We start from the raw sequence: 11982 nt of genomic DNA on the forward strand, positions 1-11982 counted from the left end.
TGAATGATGTAATAGAATCAACAAGTGCCAACATTTGCAATTGAATAACCACATTTTCTCGAATTTCGAGCTTATTTCCATTTTTAGGTGAAAATGTTACGAAACATTAATTGCAGAGATTTTCATGCTCAATCCTTTCCACTTGGAATTTTGTGTTTAAATGTATCTGAATACTGATAATTGGGAATCTAAAATCGAACTTTGCATAGATGGGGCGAAGCTCCTGAAATTTTTACAGATATGGGACTTGTGGCAGTTGATAGAGCTTATCAATGACTATTTCAGGTATTAATTTGATCAAAATCGTTGGAGCCGTTTTCGAGAAAATCGCAAAAAACTCCGTTTTTCACATCACTTTCGCCATTTTAGCCGCCATCTTGGATTGAATTTGATTGAAATTGTTCGTGTCGGATATTTATAGTGTAAGGACATTAAGTTCCAAATTTCAAGTCATTCCGACACACACACACACACACACACACAGACCAATATCCAAAAACCACTTTTTTGGACTCAGGGGACCTTGAAACATATAGAAATTTGGAAATTGAGGTACATTAATTTTTTTCAGAAAGCAATACTTTCCTTACATGTGGTAATAGGGCAAGGAAAGTAAAAAGGGGTTATTAAGAGTTAAGAGAGAGAGAGAATAGAGAGAGAGTGAGAAGATGTAGTAATACACACATAAAAATTTAAAGAAGTTATATTAGAAAAAATAATTACAATTAGTGAGAAATTCACAAAGTGAAAAATGAATCACATATTACAATACAATAAATACATCTTGCAATAGGTTCACAACAATAATAATTTTGATTTAAGAGTAACCAAATGATAACAATGAATTCTTTATAATTTATAGAACACTTGAGCTGCGTTTACACCAAAGTTAATAACAAAATGGTAATAATTTAATTAACTTAGATTCTATGAGATTGGACGGAGCTTGACAAACACATGTTCATCATGTGTAAGATAAGTTATGTTCAATCCAATAGAATATTTAAGGATTGAGTTATCAACATTTTGTTAATAACTTTGGTGTAAACCCAGCTTAAAGCTGCGTATACACCAAAGTTAATAACAAAATGTTAATAACTTAATCCTTATAGATTCTATTAGATTGAACGGAACTTGACAAACACATATGTTCATCATGTGTATGATGAGTTATGTTCATTCCAATAGAATCTATAAGGATTAAGTCATCAACATTTTGTTATTGAATTTGGTGTAGGCCTAAACGCAGATTTACTAACTTATCACATGGAACTAAACATAGCTGTGAATATCAGGTTTCAATTTATTGTTCACACGCTCCATTTTTATAATACATGTGAATCTCATAGAAATTTTAACATTCAAAAAAAAGGAAAAGGTTTACAAGAATTTGATAATGTTTTTCATTAGCAGTGTATGTAAATGAGGTCTGAAATTAGTTTTAAATTTCCATTTTTTTTGTTTGAAAACACAGTTTTCCTTGTTTATTGAACGAGCGTAGTGAGTTCTTACTCATGGCACGAGCCTAGAGTCGTTGTTCGTTTGTTTGTTCGACGATTACTCTCGATTGCCTTCATTATCAACTTGAAAATTTCAAAACATATTTTTTAAACTATTATACAGATGAAAATTCAAAACATATTTCCTGAACTATTGATAGTCTATCTAGTTCGTAAAAGGTTAGTAGATTTATATTATGTTAAGTTTATTTTTTTCTATTTCTATAAGTTTGTTATGAGAACTGGAACTACTATAGAACGTTTCAAAACCAAATAAGACATGATTCCAATGTTCACATTGAACGTTTCCTAATTAATTTATTATTTCTACAAGAAAGCATTAAAATTTAATTGAATTTCAAATTTCACTTTTCTGAAATTTAGTAAATTTTTACTCAAAACCACAAAAATCAAAGCCGCGTTTACACCAAAGTTATTAACAATATTTATCCTCATAGATTCTATTAGATTGAACATAACTTATCATAGGCTACACATGATGAACATATGTGTTTGTCAAGTTTTGATCAATCTAATAGAATCTATAAGGATTAAGTTAACATTTTGTTAACAACTTTGGTGTAAACGCGGCTTAAGAGTTAACTAGTGATCCCCTGGGTTGGAGAACTCGCTCAAGAACTATTGTATTGTAATCTTTGAAACCCCCAACTTTTAATAACAGAGTTGATAAAAATTATGAAAACAGCTGAATCACTCTTAAGCTGTGTACACACTGAAGTTATTAATAAAATGTTTATTTCTCCGTCCTTATAGATTCTATTAGATTGAACATAACTTATCATACACATGATGAACATATGTGTAGAATCTATAAGGACGGAAAATAAACATTTTGTTAACTAGTAGTTCTGTGAACAGTAGACCTCACGCAGTATTCTCATCCACAAGTACCTGATTGAAACTATATACCTTATGGAAATACAGCAATAGACTGGCTTATCCACAAATCTGTGTAATCACTTGTCAGCTGATTTATGATGAATAATTCTATAGTCTGTTTTTTACTCTAATATTGGCGTATGAAGGAGGCTCCTTTTTCCTTTTATATAATCCTTGAAATGCAAAATTTCCAAAAACCTTGTATATACGTCGACGCGCAATTAAAAAAGGAACGTACATGTCAAATTTCATGAAAATCTATTACCGCCGTAAATGCGCAACATATAAAATTTTAAAATTATACATTAAGAGAAATGCCACACCGTCGACTTGAATCTTAGACCTCACTTCGTTCGGTCAAATAAAATGTTTATTTCTCCGTCCTAATAGATTCTGTTAGATTGAACATAACTTATCATAAACATGATGTGCGTAAGTATAGAATCTATAAGGACGGAAAATAAACATTTTGTTAATAGCTCTGGTGTAAACGCAGCTTTACAAGAACAATTTGACAGTAGGTTGTTTTATTGCGGATCCTATTTGAAATGGAAAATTACTCTTAAAATATTACTTTGTCGCTTCAACATCTTTGACCCTCTAATGAATCCAATTATTTTTTTTAATGAGAAGATGGTCATGTGATACATGATTTCGATAGAGTTCCAAGCTATAAATGAATGAAAAAAATAATTAATGTCAAAAACCGCACATTGATAATATATCAACCTGTATTATTGACCGAGCGAAGTGAGGTCTAAGATTCAAGTCGACGGTTTTGCATTTCTCTTAATGTTTAAATGTTTATATGTTGCGCATTTACGGCGAAATGCGGTAATAGATTTTCATAAAATTTGACAGGTATGTCCCTTTTTTAATTGCGTGTCGACGTATATACAGTGTTTTGGAAATTTTGCATTTCAATGATAATATAAAAGGAAAAAGGAGCCTCCTTCATACGCCAATATTGGAGTAAAAATCAGACTATAGAATATTATTCATCATGAATCAGCTGTTTAGTGGACTATAATACTACCCGTTCAAAAACATCGAACATCTTGAAAATAATTGTATCTTTCCATCAACGTTGTAGACAGTTGCAGCCAGACCTGATAACAGCGCTCACACTCACATTCCGGGACGACACGTCACGGTACAATAGGACAGAAAGCTCCATGTTTATTTAGGATTATTTCTAGACATTTTAAATTGATAAATTATTTATTAATTTTTGAGAAAACATAACAACAGTTCAATGTAACTTACTGAGCGCGAGGTCTACTGTTCACAGAACTACTAGTTTTGTTGATGTAAAGCTGCGTTTACACTGTGTAACTTTGTTATAAAACATTGATTATATAACAACTTTAACAAAAATGTTATGAATTCATTCAACTTGTTACATGTAACTTCGTGTTTTAAAACATAATTTCGTGTTATATATACCGTAACCTGTTACTTATAACAAAGTTACACAGTGTAAACGCAGCTTAAAAGTTGTAAATTATGTTGTAAACTAGCCGTCAGGCTCGCTTCGCTCGCCCTATCCGTCTAGCCAGGGGCTCCGCCCCCTGGACCCCGACTGTATCGTCGAAGGATAAGATCAGCAGGCTCGCTTCGCTCGCCTGCATTTTTCATTCTAGCATTTTTATCATATGTTAGGACAATCCAGTCGGGGGTCCAGACTAAACGTCTGGCTAAACGGATATGGCGAGCGAAGCGAGTCTGACGGCTAGTAATATATAATATTCCCAGGAATAGCTCTGATTGAAGTAGCAGTGCACAAACAATTTTTCCGCGAAAAATGCATTTCAATCTTCAACTTGGTGCCAACCTAACAAAGTCAACTCAACTTACTGCCAACCTGACAAAATTATTAATTTAGTTATCGAAGAGGTACTCTCTCTAGATTATAGTTTTATATCAACATATGGTATGGACATTTTTCAATTATAATTAAGAGAATTAGAAGAATATACATGCTAAAAGACGAACTTTTAAACCCTTAAAAACCACCCTTAGAGTTAAAATATTGCCAAAAGATTTCTTAGTGCGCCTCTAAAGAGCCAACTGAACATACCTACCAAATTTGAACGTTTTTGGTCTGGTGGATTTTTAGTTCTGCGAGTGAGTGAGTGAGTGAGTGAGTGAGTGAGTGAGTGAGTCAGTCAGTGAGTGCCATTTCGCTTTTATATATATAGATTAACTACCTGAAATCACATGTTACCACGTGTGATAGCTCCCAAATAGTCTCAGTAGATGTAATTAATGAATGAATGAGAAAGCCCTAGAATACATTGGAAAATACTGTAGTAATTGCATGCAATGAATTCTTCAGTTGATTAGATGATAAATCATAACAATTGTTTTATTATGCACTTTCAATGTTATTTTTATATCCCGAAAAAGGACGAAGGAGTGAGTCAATGTTGTTGTCCAACGTCTCCAAAATTTTAAGCTGATTGATCAATTATTTCTTAAGTTATTGTAGAACGTACAAGTATACGGACAACGACTTTGGCTTTCAGTGAGTCAAAAGTGAGAACTCGCTAACGCTCGTTCAATCAAGTGTTCATAATTTATGAGTGACAGTGTAGGTTTATTCTAGGGCTCAACTCGCACTTGGGCGACTCAGGTGGAGAAGAGACTCGACTCTAGTGGAGAGCATGATTGTGTTTCCAAATGGTGACACTCAGACCAGTCGATTATATAGTGAGGTCCACGTTATAATGGCAGTGTAGGATTGACAATACTGTTGCTGTCCTTTTTTATCATACAACAAAACAGATAGCGCTATCTCTCTCTAGCTCTGCAATGTTGTCTGTTGCCAGAAAGTTTATTTTTTACTTTTGACAGTGACTGTACAAAGTAAACAAACAATTCTCAGCCGCAATTTTTTTACTTCATTATATCAAAATACTTTAGTACACAAGTCGTATAATTGATTTAATAGCTATTTATGTATTAAGAGCGTAATGCGCGACTTTATCGCTCGCGCAAAACAGTTATCACGCGACGCGAAGCGGAGCGTGATAATTTTGCAAGAGCGATAAAGAGGCATTACGCGCGAATTACATACAAATTTTTTCTACAACTGCCCAACCTGTAATTACTTATATCGGCGAAGTTACAATTACCGACTTTTTAGGTTAAGATCTGACTTTTTGGCGAGCTGCTTACAATCAGCTGATTAGGAAGCGTAAGAACTCTTCTGCGCATGCACGAATGATTGGGAGCGTAAAGTAAATCTACTGCGCATGCGCGGATGGTAGCGAGCGAAAAGTAGATTCTCCTCAAAATAAGCTGTTTTACGAGGAGAATTGAGTGTGTAAATTCTTTCTTTACGCGCAGTTGTAGAAAAAATGAATTTTTGAAACAATGAATATTTTTTATGCATCACCGTATGAAAACACGAATTAAAATACCTGAAATGACATTTTAAAAGTTGATACATAGTGAGGTCCCTGTTATAATGGCAGTGGATAAAGATAGAAAATAGCGATGCCGATTCTCTGCATTATTAATTGAATTTCTACACTGTCAAAAACAATTGCATCGTTGTGGACCTAGAAAAGGATAGTACCTCCCTTTATCGAATGATAGACAAGATAGCAAAACCAAAGTTGATCAAATACTGTATTATAACGTGGACCTCACTATAACCATTCTAGACTTCTTCCATGCTTCAGTTAGCCTACACGTATAAGTTAGACCTACTCATACCGTTATAAATAGTATGAAAGGTTATTTCAGAATTATTTCCATTGAAGTTACTTTATTTTAAATAGGATTTCTATTATTTTTAAAAGAAATTGGAAAGAAATACCTACAAAATAACTCAATTTCTGTTGTTTTGAAATCAGATTGGTGTATCACAGCTTTTTAAATTAGCCACCATTTCAGGTTTGTATAAAAATAAAAATCTGATCTCTTTGACAAAATAGTCCACAGTTCAAAATTACCGCCCCACTAAGTATCCACCAACCTCCACCTTCCTCCCTAACCACACATAACCTTGGCATCTGAGTAAATTCCCACAGTCTGATGATGACCAACAGGTAGAAACGATCGTCACTACAAAAGTAAGTGCCTTTCACTCCAAGTGTTTTTTTTTTAAATTCAAGTTTAATTTTAACAGTGAAAAAGTATGGATATGCAACAGAGTAATCTGATCTCAGTTATGGAAGCAAATTTTTGAATCAAATTATGAAAAATATATATTCTTGATTAATTTGACAAAGATTACTTTATCAAGGAAATGATAATTATTATTAGATCATATTTAATGGGATGAATTGAGAAACAGCTGTGTACACTCAGTGGCAAATGGAGGGACTTTGGCAACGTTTTTCTCCTATTTTTCTTCACTGCCATTATAACGTCACCTTATATTTTTAATATTCTTCCGAAGAATGGACATTGATATGTCCAAAGCTCCGCCAATTATGCAGATGCATAACAATATAAATTTATCTATACTTATTATATTACAAATTGCTTTTTCATATCATAATACAGTTTCAATAATTATTTTCTTAGTCTATATTATGTAAATTCATCTATAATGTTACTGTATTGTAAGCTATTGTATATAAGTGTATAAGCCAGTATATATTGTAATCTACATAAATTAAGTACTCAATCAATCAATCAAACCTTTTGAAAACACATACTCTCGACTAGAGTCGAGTCTCTTCTCGACCTGAGTCGCGTAAGTGTGAGTTGAGCCTGAAACACTAGTTTATGATAGTTCGATTTAATTGATTTGTGACTGTTTTTGATGAGTCTATGATTCCTGAGTAACTTTGTAGGCATACTCTAGAGCACTAGTGACCACTCTCATGTCATCCTCTATGCTCTTAGCCCAGTTCTCGACATCCCCGACTTCTTTGAGAGCCGAGCTGAGACCTTCAACCAGAGTCAGCCACTGCTGGGTCTGCTTAGCGAACGCGGCTGTATTCTGGTGGAGCTGCTTTGCCTCTGCGTCTAGCCGCTTTTGGTTCAGGTAGGCCTGGCTACTCTGAAAAACAAATTAAAAAAATTAATCTATAATCCTATACTATTAAACGAGCAATTTCTGTTTATATTTTTATCTATCTATATACAGTATATAAAATCGAAATGGCACTCACTCACTGACTGAATGACTGACTGACTCACTCACTCACTCGCAGAACTGAAAATCTACCCGACCAAAAAACGTTCAAATTTGGTAGGTATGTTCAGTTGGCCCTTTAGAGGCGCACTAAGAATCCTTTGCAATATTTAAACTATAAGGGTGTTTTTGAGGGTTTAAAGTTCGTTTTTTAGCATGTATATTCTTCCTATTCTCTTAATTATAATATTGAAAAATGTCCATACCATATGTTAATATAGACTATAATCTAGAGAGAGTACCTCTTCGAAACAGTTGTTAACTGGTAACTAAATTAATAATTTTGTCAGGTTGGCATCAAGTTGAGTTGACTTTGATAGGTTGGCACCAAGTTGAAGATCGAAATGCATTTATCGCGGAAAATTTGATTGGGCACTGCTACTTCAATCCTGGGAATATTATATCGCCTGATATGGCGAGCGAAGCGAGCCTGCTGATCTCACGAGGACCTCACTATATATATAAAAGCGATATGGCATTCACTGACTGACTGACTGACTGACTCACTCACTCACTCGCAGAACTGAAAATCTACCCGACCAAAAAACGTTCAAATTTGGTAGGTATGTTCAATTGGCCCTTTAGAGGCGCACCAAGAACGGATTTGGAAAATTTTCCAAAGATACGTCCAAAATCTGCGTTTTCCCAGCATTTTTTAGCGTTTTCTCCCTCAGCTTATCGAGAACAAATGAACAGAAATTGTTCAAATTTAGTACAGAAGCTCAGCTTGGTGTAATAATGTTGTGTTAGAAGGATTTTGCAATAACGTCAAAGATAGGCCCAAAATTGACGTTTTTCCCAGCGGTTTCTCAGCTTTATCGAGAACAAATGAACAGAAAATGTTCAAATTTAGTACAGAAGCTAAGCTAGGTGTAATAATGATGTGTTAGAAGGAATTTGCAATAACGTCAAAGATACGCTGAAATTAGCGGTTTTTTGCGTTTTCTCAGTTCTTTTAATCAAGTAATAGACAAAAATGTTCAAATTTGGTACAGAGGTTTAGCTAGGATCTAAAAATTTTTTGATGAGGTGACTTTAATATTAATGTAATCAAAGATACGCCCAGAATCAGCGTTTTTCTCAGTTTTTCTGCGTTTTCTCACCTTTTTCAATAGTTGATATATATTTAAAAATAGGGTTTGCTGAGGTGGAAGAATTTTGATCGCCAAAGATACGCCGATATAGTAACAGGTGCTTTTACTAGCGATTTTCGCGAGCGAAGCGAGCCCGCTGATCTCATTTTTGGACGATCCAGTCGGGGGTCCAGGGGCGGAGCCCCCTGGCTAGACGGATATGCTGAGCCTGACGGCTAGTATATATCTGTATGTGACCGGATCTCGAAAACGGCTCTAACGATTCTTACAAAATTTGGAACAAAGTAGGTTTATGATATGAAAATTCGATTGCACTAGGCCTCAACCATGAGATAACTCGCTGAAGGACATAAAAAGGATAAATACGTCATTGGAAAAACAGCTGGAAATTTTGTCGTCTGTCGATACCGTAATGGAAGTGAGTGAGCGAGTGCATGTGTGGGTTATTCCTCAGCTGATCTCACAAGAGGAATAATCCAGCAAGAAAAACTTATTTTTGTTTATTTCTCTTTTTTTAGAAACTGTTTACTTCAGGAAGTTCAAAAAAGTAACTAGATGCGTAGTGTAGAAAGTACATAGTATTTAACAAATATTGTAGCAACATGGTATATTGTTCTAAATCATATATAAACATTCTAATCGATTCAGATAGATAGCTATAGACCAAGTGAATAGATAAAAAACGTTGGGTGATATGAGAAGGAAGAACATCCAAAAGGAACTAGTTGTCAATGGTAGCAATAGAAATAAGTGGCAGAAAAAATTTGAGCACTTCAAGTGGACAATTTTGACATATAAAACGACAAAATTCTTCTGAATTCCAAATTTTATGAACTGCATTAAGGGAGCAACGATCCCGCAGTATATGACACGTCAAAGTTTAATCTAATATCTACCATCCCTCCTATTTCAACACCACAGATCCCACAAACATACATCAATCAAACACTATTCAACAAGGAAGTCTGCTAACCTGTACGGACACAATACAATAAGGAATTCCTGAGTGTTTTTTTGAACTCCTTCAAGCCATCATTTCTCTTATGTGAGATGGGATTGAATGAAATATTTTCATTCCCATATAAAACGGCCACTCTCCAGCAGCTTAGTCTGTGATGTGGGTAAACAAAACCTCTAATCGTCTATTATGGGATGACTCACCTGTTCTCCTCATACATTCGTCTATTTTTAAAACGAAGATTGCTAAATCTAATATATAAATAGCAGGAGCCGTCAGAAATCTCTTTTCTTTAAAATAAGCATTGCCTTGGGTATACTGATTGAGTAGGGCTACCAGCTGCGTGCGACAAAACATAATTAATAATTATAATTCCTAATAATTGTAATAATTCCTCGATTAGAAATAAATTCACGTGAGACTCACAATACCGTACATTTTTTAACAGATTGTCATTAAGGACCGGTTTCCGAGTATCTTTTCGGATGCAACACGTTGCTTTTGAGACGATACAACAGAGCATCTGTTGCTTATGGGAAGATACATGAAGGGCCGGTTTCCGAGCTCGGGATTTGGCTAAGTTCTAGACTTTGAACAGCTGGAGTCAGAAAATTGGCTTTCCGAAACGGGGCGTAGTCGCGCAGTCCACATTCAAATTAAATTTCGAAAAAATAGAAAATTGATCACAGAATAAAATAAAGATAAAATAGTGTAAAGTTACAGCTATTTTGAATTATTAAGGAATCTTTTATTTTGAAAACACAAATTTAAATTGTCAACTTTTGAATTTAAAATGAACTTTTTATAAAAAGTGTTCTATGACAAAAAATTACTTATAAAAAGTGGTTGACAATTCAAATTTGGGTTTCTATTATGGAAAAATACCACAACATCACTCACAACACAACTGTGAGGTTAAATCTTTCATTTTGTCAATGAAAACGTTTCCAATTTATAGAAATGAGAAGACAAAGATTATCATAAAAATCTGGTGTGGCGCACTCACACAACTTTCCTTGCCGTTGTGAAAATTTATCACCTGACGCTAGTGTACACGCGCATCTCAGGTCTACTATTCAAAGATCTGCCAGCTGGTGACAGGGCAATAACGCTGGAGACACACATGAGGTCTGCTATCTCTTCATAGTAAATGATCTAATAGAATCAACAGTTGCCAACCGTTTGCATTATTAAATAAACACATTTTCTCGAATATCGGGCTTATTTCCAATTTTAGGTGAAAATGTCACTGGACATTAATTGTAGAGAGTTTTATGCTCAATCTTTTCCACTTGAAGTTTTTTGTTTAAATTGATTGTGAAGCCTGATAATTGGCAATCTAAAATCACACTTTGCATTGATGGGGCGTAGCTCCCGAAATTTTTACAGATATGGGACTTGTGGCAGTTGATAGAGCTTATCAATGACTATTTTAAGTATAAACTTGATCAAAATCGTTGGAGCCGTTTTTGAGAAAATCGCGAAAAACCCTGTTTTTGACAACATTTTCGACATTTTAGCCGCCATCTTGAATTGGATTTGTCGAAATTGTTCGTGTCGGATCCTTTAGGGGTAGGACCTTAAGTTCCAAATTTCAAGTCATTCCGTTAATTGGGAGATGAGATATCGTGTACACAGACGCACATACACTCATAGAAACGTATAGAAACTTAGTAATTGGGGTACCTTAATTTTTTTCGGAAAGCAATAGCCTACTTTCCTTACCTATGGTAATAGGGCAAGGAAAGTAGAAACGTTCCAATCATAGAAATGAGAAGACAAAGATTATCATAAAAACTGCGACTGTGCCCCGTTACGGGAAGCCAATTTTCTGACTCCAGCTGTTTAAAGTCAGCTAGAACTTAGCTAAATCCCGAGCTCGGAAACCGGCCCTTAAAAGACATAATAATGTAGGCTATACTAACCCAACGTTGAGATGATCCACCAAGGCATGTGTTAGGTCATTAGCTGCCACTATTGCTTCTTTCCTTTTTACTTCTGAAAATTTTCAAAAATATCAAATTAGACTAAGTTTATAATTAATAATATAAATAAAATCAACACTGTAATCAAAGAATTTATAGATACTATCTATGATATTATCATCTACATGATGTGGAGGAGGAGAAGGAGAGATAGTACTAGGAATAAGAGGTATATAAGAGGTGTATAAGAGGTGAAGGAGAATAAAGATGAAGAGGAAAAGAGTGAGAAGGGAGAGAAGAAAAAGGAAAGAATGAGAAGGAAAGGAAAGGGTTGGGAAAAGCAGATTTCTCAAAGAAACCAATTATACCTTCTTATACTCAAATAAAATTGTTCAGTTTTTTGTAAATGGAGTACCGAATTTGATTTGATTTAAATAGCATTACTTAAAGC

General features: G+C 34.6%; 1 protein-coding gene across 1 annotated transcript; it reads right to left on the reverse strand.

Moving 5' to 3' along the window:
* Positions 1 to 7008: 7008 nt before the first annotated feature.
* On the reverse strand, positions 7009 to 7419 carry LOC120349070 (biogenesis of lysosome-related organelles complex 1 subunit 1-like; the record flags this gene model as incomplete). Its single annotated transcript, XM_039419024.1, has 1 exon — positions 7009 to 7419. A coding segment is annotated over one exon (234 nt), but the record flags the coding sequence as incomplete, so codon positions are not given.
* Between the last annotated feature and the right edge of the window lie 4563 nt (positions 7420 to 11982).

The sequence above is a fragment of the Nilaparvata lugens genome, unplaced genomic scaffold, assembly GCF_014356525.2.
Source record: "Nilaparvata lugens isolate BPH unplaced genomic scaffold, ASM1435652v1 scaffold8164, whole genome shotgun sequence".
Lineage (NCBI taxonomy): Eukaryota > Metazoa > Arthropoda > Insecta > Hemiptera > Delphacidae > Nilaparvata > Nilaparvata lugens.